This window comes from Porites lutea, chromosome 4 (assembly GCF_958299795.1).
Source record: "Porites lutea chromosome 4, jaPorLute2.1, whole genome shotgun sequence".
Taxonomy (NCBI): domain Eukaryota; kingdom Metazoa; phylum Cnidaria; class Anthozoa; order Scleractinia; family Poritidae; genus Porites; species Porites lutea.
The window spans coordinates 45,180,672-45,206,082 of record NC_133204.1 but is presented as its reverse complement, the minus strand read 5'-3'; the positions used below and the strand labels follow the sequence as shown (position 1 = coordinate 45,206,082).

Genomic DNA, 25,411 nt, shown 5'->3' with positions numbered 1-25,411 from the left:
AGAAATATTTTTACACTCAAATTCGAGGTTACTTCACTTCTCTAAATCAGAAAATACTACTTTATATCAATTGTATGCTGTGAGAAGACTTTACATTTTCGTCAAGGTAAATAATCCTTTAATAGATAACAGTATACCTTAATGTTCATAACGCTAACTAGAAGATACATATGTGTATCACTAAGCCAGTTTCAGAACAGTTTCGGTCGCGTGCAAACGTGTGTGTGGTGTACGTGAGAAAGACTTACACATGTGCAAATGTATAGACTTCAGTCCATGATTGTAGAAACTATAGCTACGAGTACTTCAAATCTGGGGTCAATTTAATTAAACTTTTGCAAGTGCAGTTTACAAGTTAAGCTATTGTTTTTAGACACTAGAACAATGGGCACAATTGTAAATCACATTTGTGAAAGTTTTATCTCATTGGCCCCTGGACGATCACCTTCTGACATGAACTGCGGTTTAGACTGCATTCTAACAATGGTTTATTTCTATTAAAATGAAATGGAAGGATTGGAATTTTTTATGTTTGACATTGCAATTAGATTGGTCTAGACTGTTGACAGGGACACTAATAAACTAGCACGGTCAATAGGCTACTTCCGAGTTCCAAAAACCCTCACTTTCAAAATGAGGCTAGGTGCACAACCTAGTTTTATTTGCATGAGAATGAAAAATGATTTCCATATCAAAGGCTGAGCACCTACCCTCGTTTTGAAACAGAGACCCGGGGGAACTCGGAAATGGCCTATTGATCGCGCGGGGTCTCGGATTATGCAAAAGACAAGGTTTCAAGAGGTACACCAGAGGCCGTCCCTTTCACTGTTACGTTGTAATTTACGCTTTGTCTTGAGGAAGATCCAACATCTGTTTGGCCATCTTCATCGAAATTTTCTTCCCAAGCCTGGAGGTAGTACGAGAAAGGAGAGAGTTCAAAAAAGTGAAATGTGCAACAACTATACTAAAATAATCGGTCAGTATAAAACATGGACTGCGGATTGCGGACTACGGACTGCGGACTGGGTATAAAATATGGACTAGGTATAAAACGCGGACTAGAAAATACGGACTGGGTATAAAACACGGACAAGGTATAAAACGCGGACTGCGGACTGGGTATAAAATACGGACTACGGACTACTTTGGTAAAAACCGTGCAAATTGGTTCTAGGTAAGGAAAAATAAGATCAGAATATCGCTAAATAGCAAGACACAAATAGCGAAAACTATAATTTCTATATGTTTGCTTTGCTCGAAATCGCGCGCATTTACAAGGCCCTAAAGCGTTTTGCTGACTTTCAAGGACCCATCTGTTATAAGGATGCCCAAAATACAGAGATGAATCTCATAGTTTATTAGATATAATCCGTGTAAAGTTTGCTTATCATTTTCGCATAAATTATGACCTAAATTTGGAAACCGCTGAATTTCTCGAATTGGGTCTTTGCGATTTTGGTGAAACTCTGTTCAGCGCAAGGCACTAATGCGCACTATGTGTAGCCGAGAGATTTTCACGAAAAAATGCTGGCAACAGCAGATTTTCGACTCAGACCTTAAAGGGGCGTGGCATTATAACCACGTGACATTTACTCCGATCGCCAAAAATTTTATGTTATATTGTAGATTGATCTATATGTTATCCATTCTATGTGTTATACTTACGATAAAAGTAAAGATGGGGATACCAGAGAGCTTCAAAGTAGGATGGTACTCCCTAAAAAAACTGGGTCGAGTCACCTTAAGGTCTCTAATTTCACGTTTTGTGAAGGACGTGAACACAAGACAACGACTTTTTAAATTTCTTCTCCTGAACTTCGATACAGTCTTTTAGAATTCAACTCCAGAAAAAAATCCCAACATTTCACAAATTGAACGAGATGGAATAAGATCAAGTTTGAAGCAACCCGAATTCACTTTTTAAGTGACGTTTTCGAGCCGTCGCCGTCGTTTAAGTTCCCTCTTATTCAGGGTCTGGAAGGGGTTTCGCGTGATCCGTGTGATGACCGTTAAACACTGTGAATCGGAAAAACTCATGAAACAGATGTAAGTGTTGTGACGAGGGTTCGTAGTTAAACCATGTATAAGTGAAAAATTGTAGAGCTTCGATTTTATAGCAATAAAATTCATTGGCAGTTAACTTTGTAGTGGTCAAACAAAAAGCAGAGAATTGCCAGTTTGATATGCACCATACTTTATGTTTCCTTCCCATCATAGCGTCTTTTAAGACAAACTCTTGCCTACAGTAGTCCAGAAACCACTAAGGATCGTTGATGGACTTGATCAGTTCGTCACCTAATCACGTGATTCGTGAAATGACTCCAAAAGGTAACGTGATTCGTGAATGTACGGAAATTTAACCCGTGATTCGTGATTTAGACCCCTATTCCAGACCCTGATTATTGACCAACTGGAGTACAGAAAAATAGATATTGTCAATCCTAATAACCACGAGACGAAATAAACATGAAGGATCGAAATCGATTAAAACCTACAGACGTGCCGTGAACCCGCTGAAGAAAGTCTGTTTCCTGAGAAATCCCTTAGAATAATTGTCGAGGCAAAAAACGTAAACATTATGAGTTATATTTGCGACCTGATTTCGCATGTTACTGCAAAGTGCGGCAATGTTAGCGAAGAAATTACTGGTAGATGGCAAAATAACAGCTTGGGTCATGCGCCAAACAAATATGTCCTGTGGGCAATATATGTAATGAAGTTTTGGATAGCCAAACATTGTATGACGAAAAATTTTGCTTTCTTGGAATCGTTTGCTATCAATATTTAAATTTTATGCTTCTAGTAAAACTTATTGCTGCAAATTGGCCAAAATCAACTTCATTAATAATGTACTGTTATATTTCTGTAACCAGATTGGTCAACTTTGTCTCCGTGGCACGGTTACGGTAAACGCACTGTAAGTCAAAATGATAGGAATGTTATTGAAACCTCTTTTTTTTTGTTCAAGATTTTGCATGGTCCAGTTCAATAAAAAGGAAATCTGACAAAGATTCATAAACTTCATAAACATTTTGCACTGCACCGCATCACCTATGATAATAGGGGGGTAGCCACTCGTACGCACGGTACGCACGTGCGTACCTGAAAAAAAAAACATAAAAAAGAGAAAAAAAGCAAATAAAAAAGGTTGGTCATTTTCAAAGGAACAGTTTGCCTCAATTCATTTAATTCTACTTGTTTCTTTGAAATATATATTTTTGCCAAACACCCAAGTGTCGTTTTCCTCAAATCCGATTCATTGGTGGCAATTATTGGTGGCTCGAGAAAAAAGCGGGAAAAAGGCGAAAGGAGCAAGCTGTATGACGTAAAGCGTGAACGCGTTCTTTGCACCACAACATGTGTTCGCAGGTTCACTCTGTCAGTCAAAACAATGTGCAAAAGGACGCAAAAAATCACTCATTTGTAAATGATACTACTTGACTCCTACTTGCTTGTGCGTACCTCTGGAAAAATCCTGGCTACGCCCCTTCTATGATGAAAGTATTAAATATTTTAACATACCATTTGAAGAAGTTTGGAAAGTACTGGTTTAAGTAAGGACCTGGAAGAGCTGGATATTCTGCTATCCAGACTTCATCCAAATTGTTTGCCATGGTTACGGCCATCAACTTCGCACAGCGTTCAGTTGGCATAGTTGGAATTTTGGCTACTTTCTTTATAAAATCCTCGGATGGGGGAGCCTGAAAGACAAATAAATTAGCCAGCGAGCAAGCTCTCCCTGGTCTCTCGTGGGTATAGGGGTGGGCTGCGGAAAAAGCGCCCCGGAGAGCTTGCTCGCAAGCTAGGAATAAATTGTCCATTGAGATAACCTCCCTGCGGAGCCAGTTTTGCTTAATGATACTTCACCAAGCGGAAAAGGAAAGAATAATTAATAACTAGTATTTTTGTGCTGTTGTCTTTAAGTTTGAATTTCAGGTGCAGCTGTTTTACAGGGTACATTTGACGCTATAATCACCTATAGACTAAATGACAGAAACAGCTTTACATACAAATGAATTAATTCATGTAATTTGCTTCTTGACAGTATGCATACTGTTTTGCATATATTTAGCCAAGCTTTAACGTAGATGTATTCTCCCAAATGTTGCATTAATCACTTGTTTTAACCTCCTCTGCAATCTTACGACGGCCAGTTACCTTGATTTGTCTCCAAGATGCCATGAGCAAAAAAATCTACTATCTACATGTATCCTTCCGTGAGCTTCAGCTGTGGTTACGAAGCTACTGTGAAGATGTTTTATTGTACGTGACCTGAACCCTTTAAGCCTTGTTAATATCCATATACAAATTCTATAGACTGATCCTGTTTTGCACAGTTCTATAACAAAAGCCAGGTTTTATTACCTTGTTAATGTCTTCAGTAAAGGCAACCTTTATAATGTCAGACTTGACAGGTCCTGGACAGATAATCTGGACACCAATGTTGTACTCTGACAACTCAATGCGAGCTGTATCAAAGTAACCCTGGAAAAGAAATTTGTATAATAACTAATGTCAGTAGAAAAATATTTCATCATTTACACTGAAGAATAAAAACGAGGTGCTTGGAAAATAACTTTCCAATTGAATATTCATGAACATTGAGAGTAACATTTAAGCTTGTGTTTGCTTGAAACAAAAGTTGGGCATCATGCAAGCTAGTTGTCAAGCCAAACGTTTTAAGTGTATTGTTGTACACATGTTCATTTCTTGGAAATCAATATGTAAATTAGGAATTAATGAAATGTTAAACGCTATTTCTGTTAAATACCAAGGGTAAAAGATCAAGGGTCCATGGGTTATTAATTTTTTCCTTAAATGAGTCATCACACACATTGGCTACACATTCACAACAATAAAGAAACATCTGATTGTTTTTTTGAGGAATACATACGTGCAATGCATGTTTACTGGCAGAGTATGTACTGGTATAAGGCGACCCTGAAAAAAGATAAATGTCAACATAAAAGCACAAGAATAATAGTATTAAATATTCATTTCTGCATTCTTATAATCATATCTCCAGAAAATGAACTTACAGAGTTCTAAAAAATAAACCTACAAGGTTTATACAAAAACGCCAGAAATGGGTTGCCAGATAATTTTACAGAAATATATTAAAGTAGTCATATGCATTTTTATATATGTGCATACTTTGCAAGTTTTGCAAAAAAATAATGTTCATGGTCATTCACAATAGCTTGCATTGAATAAATGCTTGTTTTTTTTTTTTAATTTATATAACACAACATAAACTGCATGTATGTATTCGCTGTAGCTAAGAATTATGTATATGGGCTGTGGTGCAAGTATGTGAATGTGCAATTGCACACAAATGACTGTGGCCAGTCTTTGACCCCGGTCAACCCCTGTCTGAACAGGCTTCTGATGCAGGGGTGGGTGGGTGTGTGGGTAAGTAAAAGAGCTAGTAAGGAGGTGACAGTTAGCAGATGAACATAATTTATGGTTAGGTAGGTGTGTGACTATGGGCCGAAAGAGGTCTTACACAGGTGAGTAGATGTGCCACTAAGTAATAGAGCTAGTATAGAGTGAGAGAGTGCATGTGTCTGTCAAGGTGGGTGTACGTGTGACTGTAGGGAAGAGCTAACTTAAGCAAATGAGTAGGTGTGTGACTGGGTGAAAAAACTACAAAATTAGGGAGAGGGTACATGGGTGGGGTGATTGCAGGGTAAACAAATCAATCAGAGACATGATTTGAGCTTAAGCCATTTAAGTCTCCAAAAGTATTACTGTCAGCTTTTGATCAGGAGTTAATATGGTAACAGTGTACAGACTTATAGGAACATTACCGATCTTTCCAGAAAGGCTGCTAACAATAACAATCTGTCCTTCACGGCGTTCAATCATGTGGGGAAGAATTGCTTTTGTCAGGGAAATAGTGCCAACAGTATTCAAATCCAGAATTGCTCGGTCAACTTCCAGTGACGTCTTCCTCAATAAGCCAAACTGGCCCCTTGCGCCATTATTGACCAAAATATCAACCTGGGAAGAAATCAAGACAGCTTAATAAAACTACATGGAAAGCCCAGAGGGTACTCCTTATAATGGCCTATACAGGGAGCTCCACCCTAAAGGGTACGTTTTTTAGGCCTCAGGTAGCCTGTGTTACAGGCAGCTAATGGGGTAGGGGTTGGGAGGAAGGAAAAAAGGGAGGGGGATTGGAGAAAGAGAGGGTAAGGGATGCCTGCTATAAGAATCCCCTTTTGTTCATTTTTGCACCTGCTGGCGTCCGCAAATTCCTAATTGGCTGATCCGAGATGAGTAACTTAGTAGCATGTATTAATGAGAAACAACCATCATGATAATGCAAGTATGTGTGTTTTACTGGCGTAAAGCTTTGGAAGATCAAACTTACGTCAGTCGTGTAGGAACTTAATGCTGAAACCCGAACTAGAACCAACTGTAATAGCTTGTTTATGAAGCAGCAGATATTCAGGAGGTTTTGTACACTGGATTTGTCCAAGCACTGAGCAGCAGTTCAAAGTGATTGCTATTCTTGTCAGGTAACTACAAAGCTGATATTCACAAGAGCACCGGGTTACAATAATATTATTTAGCATTGGAAGAATTTTAGAAGCTGGAGACAGGACTTTTCCGCAAAATCTAATACCACCTTGAATGACCTTCAAAATGGTTCGTAAGGAGAGTGCTGAAGCTTCGGTAACAGCTGTCTGTTGAGCTTTTTGACAAATGATTATTATTCTTCTTTTATAAATTATTCACGTTTCAGGCTGGTGACTGTTCTGTACTTGTGACCAAATGTGTTTGATGAGGCAAGGCCAAAAGTTTTTCCTTTATTCACACAAAATTGATCATTGCATGCTTGTCGTGTTTGCTGTGCAAGAACAGTAAAAATGTTTTATTTGGCTTGATTATGATATCACTTGAAAATAGCATCTCGACTTGACAATTTCTGGTCCAAACAAAGTAACAACATTAAGTCTGGACCATCCTGAGAAGAGCTCCCTCCTCGTTATTGGTCATGGTTATTGAAGTTATCAGATTAGTTAAGATATTGGTTGGCAGAATACAAAAACACCGGCTCTTAAATAGCAGGCACTCCCTTCCCTTTTGCACTTTTTTCCCTATCCCCAACTGCTTCCCCTTTTTGCACTACCACACAGTCTACGTGTAGGCCTCAGGTATAAAAAAGGGTAGGGATTTCATGGATAGGTAGGGAAAATCTATCATTTTCATTTGTAAATTAAAGACCTAAAGAGCTGATAGAAGAAAATTATTCATGGCTGTGAAAAAGTCAATAAAATTTTCTACATTCTTCACGTGCTCTCTTGACCTGGCAGCATGCCATTTGCTGGTCTGTTGGGGCATAGTTATATTACTGTCTGTCTTGTCAAAATATGAGGTCAACTGTATATCTAGCATGTGTCATGGAAATTATGAAAATCAATATGAGTGTCTTTGTCCGATGTGGATTCAGCACTAATTGATATTTATGCATCTGTCATAATGGCGACCATTGACAGTTAAAGCTGTTTGTTTTTTCTTGCTGAGAAAACCAAAGTTTGTAATTATATAACTAACAATAAGCTTTTATATTTATGAATTTTGCAAATAGATGTAAGTTTGTTTTGTTTTGAAGTCTGGTGTTGTATATTCAAACTGACAGTAATTATCAGACAGCATGGCCTGCTGGCCAATGATGGGACTACTCAATTAAAAGCAGTTATACCCACGGTTGGACTGACATTGTCCACTCAGACCAACTGCTGTTGAATTCAACCCTCTATATACTTGTTTCTTTTTACCTTTCCAAAATGCTTGAGGACATCTTGAGCCATTTTTTCATGTGTATCAAATTTTTGCAAGTCCAATGGAAGGACTAGAATATCTTGATCTTTTTTAAACGATGAATCATGGGCAAGGGAAATTGCTGATGAGAAAGAAATAGTAAGATCAAGCTCAGCATATAAAAAAGTCTTTGCTTCTGCCCAATGTTTTGAGGCATCATTTAGACTTCAAGGGCCTCAAGGGGATGGGGTTCTTTGTCAATATATCTATGCTGCTGGACAAGGTGTGTTTTTGTTGCTTCTCTATCGTCCAGAACATAACCTGCCAGCAAGCTCTCCGGGCACTCTGGCTGCGGGACAGGAAAAGGAAGGAGTGCTTGCAACTACATCTCTGGAATTTGATTATCTGCATTGAGAAATGCTGATTGGCGGAGATGACATTTGCAATCAAAACATTACCCTTGGCACGTGTTTTTCAATGTTTGTTTACATTCGTGCTCGTTTTCTCTTCACGCTGATTGACAGAAATCTAAAAGCTCAGTCAACGGGGAGCTACAGGGGAACTGGAGGTGGAATTCAAATTCCAGAGACACGGTTGCAAGCTCTCCTTCCTTTTCCCGCCCCACCACCAGAGCATTCCAGAGAGCTTACTCACAGGCTATATTCAAGAACAGGGCATGAATGTTTACTTGTCCATTGTCCATTTCCCTAAACAGAGCTCAAACAGGGAGGTGGTTGTTGTGTACCTGGCAAATGTTTTTTTTTCTCCCAGGTCCTGAAATCCGTTAACCCCTGACAAAGGAAAATCTGGAGATTCTACCAAAAGTAGTGAGAATCTATTTTTTTCCCAATCGAATTAAACAAACATTTTTTTCCATTGGGTGAATTGACTGTTTATTCAAATATTACCTTGTTTTATTTGTGATCATTCTTTTAACAAGATGTCGCTTTCTTTGATGACTCTAAGAGGCCTGACGGATGGGGGCACATTTAACTGGGAATTAGAAACTTATAGCAAGGGGTCACTTGATTTTGGATGAGCAAGTTCATGGCCAAAGATGTTAAACTAAGTACCATCAAGGCTTAAACAGGTACTAGCATTCCCCTTTTAAATTTCTCTTTTTATTCAGCAAGGTAACTTTTCATTCAAAACAATATTTCCACCAAAAATGTGAGATTGGGAGGCTTGTTGTGAGGCCATGAGAAAACTCAAAAAATCGTTAGAGTTGGCAGGTCTGAGGGTCATCTTCGTAGGGGAGGACAGGGGTGAGAACCTGAGAGAATAGGAAGCAGGAGAGGTCAGGAGGTGAAAGAGGAAAGAGCCAAAGGCAGGGAGTTCTTTAAAGTGGAAAGTGGCAGAAATAGAGAGAATTTATTCAACAAAGCTTAATATTTTGCAATAAAAAAAGGGTAAATAGAGAAAGCCAAGGGAAATGGGGAATGCAAGTGTAGAAGGTGGCAGATTTAAACCCTGCCCCCACCCCCCATCACAACTTCCAAACCCTCAGTAAGTTTGCTTTAGCTATACTCTAAAACTTGGGTCAAGTGCCCCCACTCTCAACATTTTGCACACAAACGGTCACACTAAAGCTGAGTACAAGCCCATGGAGTTGACAGGCATATCATCAACTATCTCAGGGGCCTCAAAAGGGAGCTGAAGAAGAAAAAAATGTATCATGAAAAATTTGAACATGTTAAAACCCCGTGTAAGTAGTAATTGATGTTAAAACCCTCATCTCAAACTGGCTGTATCTTAATAAACCAACCATTCTTTAAAACCTAACACTGTCAATTTTGTTTTGTGTTTGTGTGTTTGATAAAAGAGGTTGGTAGGCCTACAGTTGAACCTCTCTAATGGACCCCGATGGGACAGAGTGAATTAGGGAGGTGTACATATAAGAGAGGTCACTATGATGACGTCACTTTTAAGACCCCACTGACAGGTTTAAGTGTTCAGTAACTAAAATGATCTAAAATCAAGCCCAAAATTCAGTGTATTGTTAATTTCTGATTCAAAAGTGATTAAAATTATTTGTATTTCTCAGTTACATGATGTACAAACGAATTTTGGAACAAACTAAATACTGCCCTCAAGATAAAGTGATAAAATTTTAATGTTTGTGTAACCGCCGACAGGACGTACATACCACAAATTAACGACACCTGGTCCCCGGAGTGGCCGTAATAAAGAGGTTAAGCTTAAGTTTGTATAGATTTGCTCCCAAGGGCCGAGATTTTGTGTCCGTTGTCCGTATTCGAGAGGGTCCGTATTATAGAGGTTTCTTTTAGAGGAAATGTATGAGAATTTTGTCGGTACATAGGAAACTGTCGGTATTGGAGAGGTGTCCGAAAAGCGAGGTTCGACTGTACACAACTTTAACCTCGTGCCAAAATGCTGCTTGTTCCAAAAATTTTTTTCAGCTCTGACGGGTACATTATGCTCCAGAGGGTTCTACGTTTCGGCTGAGCAAATGTGATTTTTGCCGCTTGTTTCACACTTAGAGATCATGGCAGGCATATTGATTTCTGGTCGGCAGTATTTTCCCTGTGATGCAAGAGCTTTATTTTTCTTTGACTTCTTTGACCTCTCTTGAGGCGTAAAGCCCTTTATGGCTGCTAAATAAGGGTGTAAGCTGAATAACTAAACGATTCATAGTCCATGAATGTGGTGAAGGTTCGTTATATCGAGGAACTTTTTTATATATTATACTATAAATCTTTCGTTACAAAGAGGACTTCGAGGTTCGTTTTATTGACGTTCCCTGTTTCACCGGATTCATCGCGTTACATGGTGACCTGATTACCAAGGTCCCGTAAATTTTGGAAATATATTTTTTAAACATAAACATATTTTTTAAGGTGTTGATCTTACCTGCACAATTTTTCTTGACTCTTTCTAATTCACCTTCTCTTCGTGCAGAAAGCACCAACTTACAACCATATTTAGCCAGTTCGTAAGCTAAATATTCACCGATACCACTTGAAGCTCCAGTGATCCACACAACTTTCCCGCGCAACGCTACGGCGGGATTTTGGCCGATCAGTTCATAAATCATAAGCACAAAATCTGCATCCTGATATTTCACGAGCAAGACGCACACAAGAGGAACTAAAACTGCAAGAACCAAGTGTTCGAGCCATGATGCTAAATGAAAAGACCACCAAATAAACAAGGGTGTGTGACCAATCGCGTGACACAATCCAAAGTGCAAACAGGAGCGGACTGGACCAATGGACCCTTGGACTGCTGGAGTATTTCTTGGAGGAGTATGTCTAAATGTCGCGGGTCGCGACTCGCGGGTGCGGGTAAGTGTCGCGGGTAAAAATAAATCACCAAATTTAACAAAAAGATAAAATAAACAACAACAAAAAAAATTTTTTTAAATTTTTTAACGAAGACTAGTTAGCAACACTAAGGAAGACTTACTGTAGTTATACGCTTTTTCGTTTATCTCCGACACTTTTCGTCTCCTACTAAGACTTCTTCAGGGAATGAATACAACTGACAAAGAACAGCATATATAACACGTTTTCTGCGTAAGTAAAATTTCCGATAGAAGTTTGAATAATAACTTAACTATGCTGTAAACGGACGTTATACGAAATGTTATTGCGTGTTGTTATATTTTGGGGGCCATACGATCAGCGCTAATCGTATGGCCCCCCAAAACTCAACGGAACTATCGAACTCCATCAGGATAAAGAATGGATCGAAGTAAACCTGGAAATATTCTTCCTTTTTGTCAGTGTGAAAGTTTTACCCACGTGCACGGGTATTGTTGCCGTGATCAAGCCGCCAGTAACGTGGGAAAAATTCGATTTACCAGGATGGCAAATTCTTTCGTGCTATCGCGCCAAAATTGAGCACGAACGACGAATGACAACTCTCAATTCATACTTTTTGGTGAGGAATTAAGTACACGCAAGTCTCATTTAGTGCAAAAAAAAAAGTCAAAGCTGTATTTTCGATGAACCAAATTGTGTCTTCTGAATCATATATACATAGGGCTGAAAACCATTTCTTTTAAGTAAACAAGTCACATAAGCTGACACTGCGAACGCCTACACTGAATAAAGAAAGGGTCAAGAGGGAGAGAGAAACATAGGGGTGGTCAAGAATGTCGTTCAAGGGGAGGGGAGAATTCTTTCTTCAAAGAAGTAGGCACCTTTGTAAGATCTTGCTGGAGGTCTTAATCATCTCTATGTATTTAATTTCAAGAGCTCGTAGTTAAAAAAAAAAAGTTCTTATTGAAGTATTATAAGATCTTCTTAAATGTAATTGCTATTTCTAACTCTTTCCTGTCTAATCTATCACAGCGCTAAACCCTAGTTTCACTTGCCATTTCCAGGTCATAGGGCGGGGAGGGAGGTGTTGACGAAATTTGGATTTTTCCATTTTTCCTCAAAAATGAAGATAAAAATGCACTAGGCATAGAGGAAACAAGATTTAAGAATGATTACTCGTAACATGTAATGATAAAAAAAACCTTCTGGGAGATTACGCATTTACGCGACCAAAATTAATTTTATTTGTCTTGATTTGCAGAAAAAAGAAAAAAAGAAGGATTTTTTTAAAGTTAGTTTTCAGTCCGATACGGTTTCGGCTGTTTAAGGCGGGCACTGAATTTTTACACTCCCTTTTCAATACACTTCGCTGCTACATATAGGTAATATAGAGGTCAGCAAAGGACCAACTACTTTTTTTGTAATATTGCAACTTAGTATCCTTAAACCCTCAGAACCCCTGGGCGTACAAGATAGGGGAGTGGGTGAAATCCCCGGAAGGTTTTTTGAATCAACCACCAAGACAAGTCATCACATATCCATTGATACTTTTCTTTTCTCTATCAGAACTTTAACCTCCTCCCCAACAAATCCCAAACGCAGGTAGCTCGGTTACTTAGTGCAATGTTAACTAGCCAATGTAGTTTTAATCATGTGGATTTTTCTTTAGTGACTTTTTCCTTTGTATCGCCCTTTGTTAGCTTTAAAGTATTGCAAATCTTCTTCGAAAGATAATCAAATTTTCCTTTATTTTATTAACAATTTAATGTTAAATTTGGTGATTTATGTTTACCCGCGACCTTTACCTGCACCCGCGACCCCTACGCGCGAGTCGCAACCCGCGACATTTAGACATACTCACAAGAAGAGTATTTTTTAGACCATTTTTTGCACCAGTTTAAGGAAGGGGCGGGTGAGCAATTCTTCTTTATCAGTGGGGGGGAGAGTGGTAATTTTAAAAATTCAATTTTTGAAGCAAGGACCAGCTTACAAAAAAGGAGGACTGGATCCTAATAAAGGATCTGATCAGCAATAAGTGAAAATAAAAAACAATATAAGCAAGGCTGATGTAACAGTCGGGGATATATACAGAAGACTCTGAAGAAGGAAGGCTATGCCTTCCGAAATATTGGTAAAAATATATATATATATTCTCTACGGTAAAATCAGTCTTGCTTCTTGTGTATTATATTGTGGTAATTTTAACAATATTCTTAAGGAGAGTTTAGCCTGCGTAGCAAGCGTTTCCGCGCGGTTTTAGCCTGAGATCATGCCCTCTCCCTATTATCCCTTTTATATTCCTCTCCCCTCGTCCGCCCTTCAAAAAAAAAAAAAAAAAAACGCCTGATCGCAGGTTAGCGCGGTTTAGGAGCAAAGAACTAGGAACGAGAGTCGGAGACCGCGCGAAAAATGGCGCAAGTAAAAGAGCGGGGAGGGGGCGGGGAAGAAAGGAAGGAAACCAGAAAAGGAGTCCCAGAACAAGGATTTCGGCGCTGTTTCGCAAACGGACTTATAAGCAGAGTTTAGTTTCGTCTGTGGTGCAGGCTACATTATATTAGGGTGGACACAAGAAGGACATACAAGAAGGTCGGAGGGCGAGAGGAAGACCAAAAACTACTTGGAGAAGGACTGTCAAGAAAGAAGAGGTGGGAAGTAGCCAAAGCGGTTGCAGGAGACAGAAAGTGTTGGTCAGACAGCGTGGAGGCCTTAAGAAGCGACGAGACATGATGATGATGATGATGATGATGATGATGATGATGATCAGGCGCGCAGGGACTCATGGGAAGGGACAAAGGAAAAATAGCGTTTGTGCGGTTGTTTGTACGAGAGTGGAAAAGCTTGCTTGGCAGGCAATCTCGACCCAGAGCTCTTCTGCACATGTAGAGGAGAGGGATTAACGATCAAGAGCCTTCCCAAACCCGTAAGCACTGGCGTCGAGAATGGCTTCTTCTATAGTTTTGACATGATGTGGTTTATTTGCATTTGCATAAGAAGGCGCATTCTACAGAAGGGATTTTCGTGCGTTTCGAATTTTGGAGGCTTGTTATCAGAACATGACAGTACTATAGCTCGACAAAATTAAGTGCCATCATTATCAAAAATACAAGTTTGTCTGATTAGCCTTGCATTTGGTTTTAAGCACACCTGCCAACTCTCACGCTTATACTGCCGTGAGTCTTAAGATTTTCTTTCTCATGGCCTCCCGACAAGCCTCTTTTGGGATAATATCATTTTTGATGGCACGTTACCTAAACATTTTGGCCATGAAGTTGCTTTTAATATCCGGAATCGAACGCCGGACCCCTTGCTGCAAGTTTTGTCTCAGTTTATATGCCCTCAATTCCCATCTTGTTGAGAGGGACCACAAATAAAGCAAGGTAATATATAAATAACGAGTTAATTTACCCAATGGAAAAAAAGGTTCGTTTAATATTGATCGAGGAAAAATATAATTTCACTACTTTGTGTAGAATCTACAGATTGTTTTCATGAGTCTCCAGATTTCCCTTCATTAGAAGTTGGCAGGTCTGTTTAAAGTCTTATCATAGTAAGGTCCCCACACCGAGATTCAGCTTCACTCCCCAGCTGCTCAGTATTGATGCGGTCCTTGGATTACTGCAAGTTATTTTCTGAGACTATGCAGTGGTTTTTGCTCCAGCATTCATGTACAGTTCTGTCATAATTTTCAACATATATTTCTTGGAAATCCTAAAGAAAAAATAACAATCACGTTCAGGATAAGGTTCAAATTTATTAGTCAGGCACAAGGGGAAGAAGTGGGGCGGGGAGAGGAGAGGGGGAAAGGGAAGGGGAATGGGAGAAGGGAAAATGGAAAGGGGAAAAGCTGAAATGGGGTTAGAGAAAAGATGAAGCGGAAGATAAGAGAAACAGAATGAGGGGGAAGGGAAGTAGAGAAAGGGGGAAGGAGGAAATGGGAAATGGGGAGGGGAAGGGGGGAAAGAAGAATGGGGAAGGGAAAGAGATTGAGGGAGGGGGAAACGATACGTAAGTGTTGAAGGATAGACATCTTACTTCGCATACTTACAGGTATATCCAGTTTCATTTTAACTCAAATTAATAGTGATAAATTTCTATTGAAAACTGTAAATTTTAGACTGGATCAAAGTGAACAATTCTGAAAAACTACTACATGTACTACAAGACACACATACCATCTAAAGAGGTTTGGGAAGTACTGGTTTAGATAGACATTAAGTAGACTTGGATATTCTGATATCCAGACTTCATCCAATTTGTTTGCCATGCTTACTGCCATCAGTCTCGCACAGCGTTCTGTTGGCATTCGTGCCATTCCATCAAAGTAATGAGGTGAGTCTTTAAAAGCCTGCAAAAGTGACAAAATGCTTGTTTAAGGGCATGCTGAAACATACTTTGCGGCCATAAATATATATATATATATGCCAGTACTTGGCATCTTGAAAAAATGATTTTGAGAAAAATGTTGTAAGTGTACCTTGGCTTGAGATGTTGCAACATGCTGAAATATTTGGTAGCAACACAGTTTTGCTCTCAAAAAAATGTTGTTCAACCAAGCTTCAATCCAATAAAATTCACTTACTAAACTAAATTGAACAGTGTCAGGTATAGTTTTTAAAAATAGCTACACTGTTATCATCTTTGTGGTTGCACTTGCTGATGAACCCAGTGTACCTACTTAATTTGGCTAAGATCTTCAATTTAATTGTGAGAATGTTGAAAGGATGCAGCAACTTTTAAACTCCTTATTACATACCACATTTATGTCCTCGGTGTAAGCATACTTAGATATCTCTGACTTGACAGGCCCCGGAAGGACTGTCTGGACTCCAATGTTGTACTCAGCCAACTCAATGCGAGCTGTGTCGAAGTAGCCCTGAAAGAAAAGTCAAAGACAAACAACATGTAAGGATCAGCACAGGTGTAATTTTATAGCAAGTGATTAAGGAGCGCTAAGTTTTAAAGTGAGTGTTTTCTGCCTTGTATCCAGGCACTTCTCAGGATTTTCAGTCACTTTTCTTTTGTTCTATTTGAGAATAAAATTAAAACTAGGATTTCATGATGCTGAGTATACGAAATAAGTATGCGGGGAATTGAACTCCTGAGAAGTCCATTTGGTTTTATTTTCTTTAGTTTCCTATGAAAGCGCCGTGGGAAATGCCCAGCCCCTGCCTGGCCCTGAGTGTTAGGGCTGTAATAATTTATCCACAATAATAACCTATTAGAATCCGATTACCCCTTTAAGTCCCAATAGTGACCAAGATCAATTTTCTCCTCACAATATCCATACACTGTCAAGAGATAAGTTATAAGAATTAATAAAATGATCACACAAGAAAAAATGCCTTGATCTATTATCAAATTCTCTCTACTTATTCTTCAAGAAAATGTATAGAGATCAGTTTGGAGAATTTGTATTTGGATACTGGGGCTTAAAGGGTTAACTGTAACTCCATACCTGCAGTGCATGCTTACTGGCACAGTATGTAGCTTCATAAGGCACTCCTATCAGAAATAATATACCAGATACAGTATTTCAATAAAATCATACACTAACATTAACAAATTATGTGCTTCAGTCAGAAAGAAGTAACAATTACCAAACTTTCCCAAGACACTGCTCACGATAACAACCTCTCCCTCACGACGCTTGATCATGTGTGGTAGGATGGCCTTAGTTAAGGATATTGTTCCTACAGTGTTCAAATCCAAAAGTGATCTGTCTACCTCTAGGGATGTTTTTTTCACTAATGACCTCTGTGATCGAGCACCATTGTTGACTAGAATATCGACCTAAAAAGCAAACAAGGTATTACTCAGAAAAATAACCTAAAGCTGGAAAATGAATCTGAAAGATGACAGTGCAAAGAAAGTTCAGTTTATTTTCTAACATCCAAAGGTGAATTTCTAGTTTATTTTCTAACATCCAAAGGTGAATTTCCTCTTCAATACCAGATTTTCATGTTGACAAATCCTCAGGCAATAATGTTCAAAAGATAAATATAACTGTGTATCATCAGCATAAAAGTGATAAGATATATCATGAGATCTTGCAATATCACCTAAGCTAGACCTGCCCAACATCAGGAAAATACTCATCCATTGAGCTACAGAGGGATTGATGGAGCACAAGGGCATAATGACAGTAATTAGTAAAATCCAATTAGTGGTCTATTATCAATGCTCCATTCTGATTGGTTGAGCTACTACTAGGCTATATGTTATAGCCTACTAGTAGCGAAAAGCGTGGGCTTTTTGGTGGGAAAAAAGGATTCTAGCTTTAACCAGCTAAATTTTTTTTATCCTTGATATTTTTGACCAACTAGTTGGATTTTACTAAAACAATTATTCCTCTCGCCCTCATGGTCTCTGAGTCAATAGCCCATTCGGGCTCGAAGAATAATTGTTAATTATTACTTAAAGTACAGAAGTTATAGCTAGTGTATTGCTTTGTTTATATTCCGGTGTCATGCAAGTAAAAGGTGTATCAAGGAACCCAACAAAAATAATAATGCACAGAAAACTTACCATGACATGTTCTCCTTTGCAGGTTACTTTATAGTAATCCTTATAGTCATCCTTTTTGTTCTGTTTAACTTATACAAGCACTTGCACTTATAACAGTACGGCAAGGTTCAGTAATTGTGGTGAAAACAGCATTTCATTTTCTGTGCTGTTTCAGATTCAATTAACCCATTTTCAACAAAAAAAAGAGGAAAATAAAAATTTTATCAAGAGAATTTATATACAAAACTGTTTATAAAATTTTAAAAGTGTAATATATGCCCTTCCCTTTCCATCCCAGTATTAATTATCATAAAAATAATAAGTAACTTTTTCTAAACCTTTCCAAAATGTTTCAGAACATCTTGAGCTAGTTGCTCATGTGTGTCAAATTTTTGCAGGTCCAGAGGAAGAACAAGAATATCTTGACTATTTGAAATACCTGGAACATGATTAAAAGTTCATAAATGTGTTAGTGGTGGTAGGAGACTTAAGCAGTCCTGGGTGGTACTTGACCAATATTAATTTGAGTATAGGTGAGCCGATGAGAGTTTGAAACCCTGACCCTTTGTAGGACAAAAAAATCCTAAAATACATACCCAGCTGTTTATTTATTTCCCTTTTTAGGACAAAGGACAAAATGTTCAAGTGTTTTGTTTTTAAGCCATTTATTAATTGAAATTGCAACAAAGCAAATTCATGTTCTAGTCATTACCTCTGTATACTTGGAGTACAAAGAAAATCCATCTAGCAAATCAAATCAATCATACAGGCACTACCCTCAACAAATGCGAGGTCAATTTAAGGAACAAGTGAACTTTTACCACAAGGTGCCCCCACACCATCATGCAGTGCTAGCAAGGGTTTATCCATAACTATGTCAATACGGCAATAATGTCAATAGTCCCAAATATATTTTTTAAATTCACGATTTTAGATTTCAAGTTTTTGTTTTTATTGTAAATCATATGTACCGGTAATTCAGCCTCTGCATGGCTGCCATGTTTTTGATCAATAAACTATCTATCTATCTGTTGACAGACTCAAACAAAATTATATACCCTGTTTGGGACAGACCAGGCTGAGAAGGAAGCCAGTTTTACAGCCAGCCATTTAGGCAAGCTGTAGCTAGCATGTACCAGCCCACAAGTCATTTGAACTAGCCCCTAAACCCTTTTTGATTAGCAGGATTGATTACAATCCTTCTGTAATTTGAATTTTCCCAAAAAACAGCACTTGCCTGTTGGGCAAGTTAAGAACAAAAATCACTAGCCCGATAGCAAAATCCAATAGCCCCGGGCTATCGGCCACGACTTTCTTTACATGCTGCAGACAGGTCAAAAACCATACCCTGTCCAATGGTACATGGCAGGCACTACCCTTGCAGCATTCTATGGAAGATGTAAAGTTCATAATTTTACAAGCCGTAGGATTTCACAGTAACCATCGTTTCCAGTACTTTGTCATTACCGTGACCTTAAAATAACGGAACCGAAAAATAGTTTCCCAGTGACGTATCCTGATATATTCAGACTAAGGGATCATAATTGCACAAATATAGTAGTAGAGCATCTTTTATTTTTATTTTGCATGTTCTCAAAGTGCATTGCATGTTACTGATGACTCACGTATAAAAGATGTTTTCCAGTTAACAACAGTAATTGTTATGACTTCCAGTGCCAAGAAAAACTATATGACTCCAAAAGTTTAAAAACATTTAGAAGGCAGTCTTTTTAGTGATGATTTCACAGTTGAAACTAATGATGAGGCCCAAATCTGTTTATGAAAAGACAAGATCTGTAGCGCGGAACATTTCAAGTGACTATACTTCTTTTGCTGGATCATAATGGTACACAATGATGTCCTTTAATTTTACATTTTCAAGGAACCAAAAAATTGTTACAGATGCAAATGGTTTCCTATGATCTCTTTGCACACCAAGAAAAATTGTTATTCATGGGATTTGAAATCCTAAGGCTTGATTTTATTATATCTCAAATGATGAACTACCATAAATCAACTATTACCCATCTTGGAGGGGAGAGGTTGGGCTTTTTTTTTTCAAGCACTTCTGAACAGGGTGCTTAATAACAAAAATAGAAAAGGGGAGACAGTCGACACTCTCTTAACGGACACCTCTATAAGATGGACACCTCCGTAAAACGGACACTTACAGTTGGTCCCTGCCTTTCTTTACTCCCTTTATTCGACTCTCTATAAGATGGACACCTCTCTAAGATGGACACTTAGTGCTGGGCTCAAAGGTGTCCATCTTAGAGAGAGTTGACTGTATATCTGATTCATATGGTACTCTGAATATGCAAACAAAACTTTGTAACTAGTGAGAATATTCTTGAATGCAGCAGTAACAAAGAAAATTTTGATTTTTTTCTCAGGAAAGGATGTTTTGCTTTAGCAAACATCACAGATAAAAACAGTGATGATGCAGTTATTGTTGGGAGGTCCCTGACTCTGCATAATTCTTTGATTTTTGTTGATAAAATAACAATATAATTGCATGTGACTGAATAAATCACACGACGTTTTGAATGGTCAATAAGATAAAAATGATAATGCTATTAAGTCCAAACAAAAAAAAGCACACAAAAATATATGCCAAAGAACTCTAACACGCAGTCTTCATTAATTACCATTCCACTTGCACTACTACATGTAATGTGTTTTCATGAAAAACTGGATAATGGGAATAGAGTGATTTTACTTGACCCGTGAACAAAAGACAATGGAATTATTGCATAATAGAGCATACTATTCTACTAACCTACTTTACGGGTTAGGTTAAAATCGCTCTAAAAGAAGCCCTTCATCAGCATGGCAGGAACCGCCATTTCTTTCTCTAAAATGGTGAATAAATCACCCACGAACAGTCTTAAAATTGACCCAGATCACCAGAGATAACCTGAGTACTTGTGTAGTGGCACAACAAGTAATATGTCCGGCATGCATTCAATTTCAGGCCAAATTGGTTTTATTCATCGGGGAATTGTGTTGACGCCGTTTGCCAAAAGCGTACGAGAACAAAATGGGTTTGCCAATAATGGAACTAACACAAGCTTTTTAAAATTGTCCAAAATGAGCTTAGTTAGTCATAATTTCACGGCTGGATTCCTTCAACATATATATACATGTGTATACAAATTCCAAAAATTACGCTTTAGCGTATTTAGCCTGTTTCTATTTTTTACTCCTAAGTTCTAATTATAAATTTTCATCTCCTTGGATTGTTTTGAAATCAATCGTGGTCAGCTGTTGCATACGCCTTTGCTTTGGACGCTGAACGAAATGCCGGCCGGCGGAACCTCAATCAACAACAAGTTCCAAGACCTCTCCAACGGATTTTCGAAAAAGTCACATTATTAATCAGCTAGTTGCAAACGAACAGTATATGTTGTGCTTTATAGCTTACCAGCGCAGTTTTTCTTGACTCTCTCTAATTCATCCTTTCGTCGTGCAGAAAGCACCAACTTACAGCCACATTTAGCCAGTTCGTAAGCTAAATATTCACCGATGCCACTTGAAGCTCCAGTGATCCACACAACTTTCCCGCGCAACTCTACGGCGGGATTTTGACCGATCAGTTCATAAATCATGAGCATAAAATCTGCGTCCTGATATTTCGCAAGCAAAAAGCACAGAAGAGGGACTAAAACTGCAAGAACCAAAAGTATCCGAGCCATACCGAAGCTGTCTCAACCAAACGAGAGAGGGGACTCTCGTGACTAAAAAACTCGTGAATGCCGTAGATGTTGTCACGCAAGGAGGGTCTTCTCGTCAACCTCGTCCCCAGGGTCTTCTCGCTTTCCAAGAAGATCCTGGGGACGAGGTTGTCTTCGCGTATTTTCGATTGTCGTTAGGGAGCTTTAGCATCGACGACGGCAACTGCAGCGAAAACGTCAGTTTTAAAATGAATTCCCGTTTTTTCAAACTTTGACGCGTTAATTCCAATTTGCTGAAAATGGCAAGTGTAGGCGAATTTCCCTGGAGTTGATTTCCAGAGGACCGCACTCAAGTTTAGAGAGAGAAAAAGAGATAAACTTGCAATTAGGCATTTTCACGTCGTAGTCGTGCAAGGACGGTAAAGAAATGTACAAAAAAGCGTGATGCGCGGGCAAACTTGTTGTTTTGCGCAATAAACCTATTGCTTTTTTGAGGTCCTCGCTGTCGTCGTTGCTAAAGCTCCCTAACATGGTGGCGGTGTCACAATGATATAGGCATCCCCTGCGTTCAGGGCATCACCATTCCCAAAACCTTAGTGAAGTGGGCATCCTAAAGTAATAGAAGAAGGGAATGCCCATATCACTAGGGTTTCTGGGAATGCAGACGCCCAAAAAACGGGGATGCCCGTTCTAGGCGTTCACATCTCTGTTAGAAACACCACAGGTATCCCAAGCTCAAATTACGAGTGTGTTATGTAAATCAACTTTCTCACAACAACAACAACTATATATTGAATACGGTGAAACCTCTATTAAGCGGACCCCCATTTAAGCGGACACCCTCTATTAAGCGGACACTAAGCCGGGTCCCGAAATTAACGTCTTACATTTCCCTTTATAACGAACCCCTATTGAGCGGACACCTCTATTAAGCGGACGCGGACAGTAAAATAAGTTGAATTTGGTTAATTTCTATTGTTAAAAACCTCTACTTAGCGGACACCGGACTAAATTGACAATAGTAGTATTGGATTACGTCCTTGAAATACGTGCTGAAATCAGTTAATTTTTTTGGGATTTACAAACAAATTAAAGTTGGTACTGAAAGGTAATGAACTTGAACTCCGATCTCAGCTTCCTTAACAACAAGCAGCTTTATCACAGTACAGAGTTACTGTTGAATCTTGTTCGTTAACAAACATTGCGCAATTTTTACAACCTCTATTAAGCGGACACTTGGGAAGGTCCTAAAGGTGTCCTCTTAATAGCGGTTTCACTGTTTTAACATAAAAAGGAAAAATACTTGGCTATATACGGCTTCTACGCTACTCGTATGGTAAGAAAGTTAAATTAGAGTTCGGATTTACAACAATTTAGAATATTTTCAAATTTAATTTCAGGTATACAGCAGTATTTTTATGCTTACTGCGCTTTTCATAAACACACGAACTCTGAAGTTAAAAAACCAACTGACGTTTGCGTTTTTCGCTGCCGTCAATCATCTTAACGGACCTCTTAGGAAACACAGGTTCAAAAGGTCAAGGTTTGTGATCCGTGATTGGTGGATTTTGATCCGATCTGTGTGTTGGGGATCTATGTTTGGTCGATGGTTTTCAAGGCAACCATTAACCAATCACAAGTAACCCTTGTCCATCCAAACGATCCCACGAATCGTTGCGCTGAAAGTTTGTACCCATTCTTCCTATAGTTTCTGAAGAGGAGAATGGGAGAAGGGGACTGCTTAATATGCAGATTTCAGCATACAAATCGTATTGTCAATACTTTGAAAACGGCACATATGAAAGTGCTAATTATATCTGTAATCAGGGTTGTCCTCATTTGACAAAATGTTTTCTTTATTGTCTTGTATTTTATTCTGTTGTTAAGGTGAGGGGAGGGAGGGGCTTAAAATTGTGTCTTTAGGGAAGGGGAATTATTAAAAAGGGTCCTTCATACAAGTTAAAACATGACTGAGCTTAAAATTCACAATGAATGACAATCACGTGATTTAGAACATTGATTTGAATAGAGGATTAAGAACATTGATTGACATTTAAGCTTTTGTACTTTAGATCACATTTCAGTCAGGAAAGGTCTAGTTTTAATTTGCTAACCCGAATCAGGCTAACCTGTGGCCAACGGCCCGTCACATAAGCAAGTAGAATATGATTGTCGAATTATATTTTTGCGCTAGTTTGGAGTCAAATCATTGTATGAGATAGTTACCTCCCTGGTTACAAAACGATTTTGTATTATCCTTTTGCCAGATCGAATAATTGCAATATCACCTTAATAAACAACAATCAAATTATACGATTTGTGGTGGATCCGTTCATTGGCAGTACTTTCTACGCGGAAAATTTCATTCAATTTCTGCAAGCCGCCAGAAAAAGAAACTCCTGTGATTACTAAAACACTGGTCGACAAGAAAAGCATATGGACGAACCCGCATTAAAGCAAGCCAAGACAGATCGACGCACGGCCGAATCAGCCTTCACAAGATTAAAAGGGCGTTGGTTTATGAAGTGGAAAATCATAGACCTCCAGATGAGGTAAGGCAATCTTCTAGTCTATCAGCTGAGACCCGAAAATTAAGGTTTATGGCTCAGGCCAGTTTCAAACTTCGTGTTACTGTCGTGCCGAACTCAATTGATCGAATCAAATTCCACTTTAGCGTGGCAGTAACGCGACGTTTGAAACCAAGTCGTGCTACTGCCGTGTAGCACGGCAAGCCTTGCCGTGCTACACGGCAGTAGCTCGACTTGGTTTCAAACGTCGTGCTATCGCCGTGCCAAACTCAATTCATAAATTACAAATGCATTAGAATACTTTTAAAAGTTTGCTGAACCGTTTCTTTATTACTGTGTTTTGTTTTCGGCAACAGCCGTTCTATTCGACTGAATTAAATTCGACATCTAAAACCAAGTCGTGCTAGTGTCGTGCTGCAGTCGAGCTACAGTCGAGCCAGCTTAGCACGGCAGTAGCACGACGTTTGAAACGGGCCTCACTTAAGGGGAACAGCCGAAACATGTCTAATCTTATTCCTTGAGTATTAAGCGTCATAGAAATGCATGATAGGAAGCATAGAACGGTAGCTTTCACTTTGATAATCCAAATTTAAACCTGCTCCTTGAACTCTCCTGTCGCGCACCATTTTGTATTTTTGGGGTAGGCTACAAAATCGATCTCACTCTTATTTCATCGTGAACGAATCGCGATTTTAAAAACGCGAATTTAAACCGTGTTGCAACTAAAAACCTGATTTCCGTTTATTTTTGCGCTTAAATTGTAGACACACATTTTTCGCACATTTTATTTTCTATTTGGATCTTTATTTATTTTGTGTTCACTATTTTACCTTGTGCTTAGGACAAAGGTCTCTTGAGCAAACAAACATGACGTCGGGTTGTTGGGTAGAGCTATAGTCGCATTGAGGACCACTTCAAACGAAGGATGACAAAAATGTCAGAGCGAGGTGCGACAGAAGTGCCGGTTCAAATTCAACACATAAAATTAAAGGAGTTGAAATTGAAGTGTCTACACATATTGTCCTTTGCTTTTAACCTACACCCGAACGTTTAATCATTTTAAGTTTCAAATATTTAATCATTTTACTTTTGAAGTATTTATACTGGGGAATGTTTTTACTAAGGGGATCATATTTATTCAGTTTATGATAAGAGATAAAATTTGGGGAAAATATTCCAAAAAAAATTTAAAAGTATAAAACAAAAAAAAAAACACGTAAACTCAGTATCGTAATGATAGGAATAATAATGATACCAATGATAATAATAGGTTTTGGGTTGTGACAAAACAGGAGTCAAAAGGAGCCGCCTCTTATTGAACAGGGGTTGAATGAAAACAACTAATATGTGTTGAGGTTAGGCAAACAACTTGGACTTCTGTATGATTAATTCTTTTCGATTTATCTTGTTTTAGGAATAGGGTGTTCACATGCTAAGTTCAATCAGAGAAAAGGACTGGAAGGAGAAATAGGCGCTGGGTCCGAGATTAAGGCAAACACTATTGTTCCAAACGTTTTGCCAGCAATTAACACAAGTTGAGTCTCTCAAACCCCGTTTACACTCGTTAAAAAATCGGCACGGCAAGCCAAATTTTTGGCACCGTGCTGACGATTTTAAGGCACGGCACTCACAATTTTCGACGTGTAAACGT

The 25,411-nt window shown here is 38.7% G+C and overlaps 2 protein-coding genes across 3 annotated transcripts; both read right to left on the bottom strand.

The window, feature by feature from the left end:
• Positions 1-95: 95 nt before the first annotated feature.
• LOC140933772 (dehydrogenase/reductase SDR family member 7-like) lies at positions 96-10,950 on the bottom strand. Of its 2 annotated transcripts, none has more exons than XM_073383411.1 (7): positions 10,642-10,950; positions 7,788-7,912; positions 5,811-6,003; positions 4,895-4,941; positions 4,366-4,485; positions 3,523-3,701; positions 96-907 (listed from the first exon to the last, which is right to left on the bottom strand). In XM_073383411.1, the coding sequence occupies exons 1-7, from the start codon at positions 10,823-10,825 to the stop codon at positions 841-843; spliced, it is 915 nt and encodes a 304-aa protein (XP_073239512.1). In that variant the 5' UTR covers positions 10,826-10,950; the 3' UTR covers positions 96-840. The 2 variants fall into 2 exon arrangements, with proteins under 2 accessions (XP_073239512.1, XP_073239513.1); XM_073383412.1 differs by having other exon boundaries at positions 3,563-3,701.
• A 3,513-nt stretch (positions 10,951-14,463) lies between these two features.
• On the bottom strand, positions 14,464-21,291 carry LOC140933771 (dehydrogenase/reductase SDR family member 7-like). Its single transcript, XM_073383410.1, has 7 exons — positions 20,983-21,291; positions 17,897-17,997; positions 16,652-16,844; positions 16,510-16,556; positions 15,808-15,927; positions 15,227-15,399; positions 14,464-14,762 (listed from the first exon to the last, which is right to left on the bottom strand). Exons 1-7 carry the CDS (start codon positions 21,251-21,253, stop codon positions 14,690-14,692), a joined length of 978 nt encoding a protein of 325 aa, XP_073239511.1. The 5' UTR covers positions 21,254-21,291; the 3' UTR covers positions 14,464-14,689.
• Positions 21,292-25,411: the final 4,120 nt, after the last annotated feature.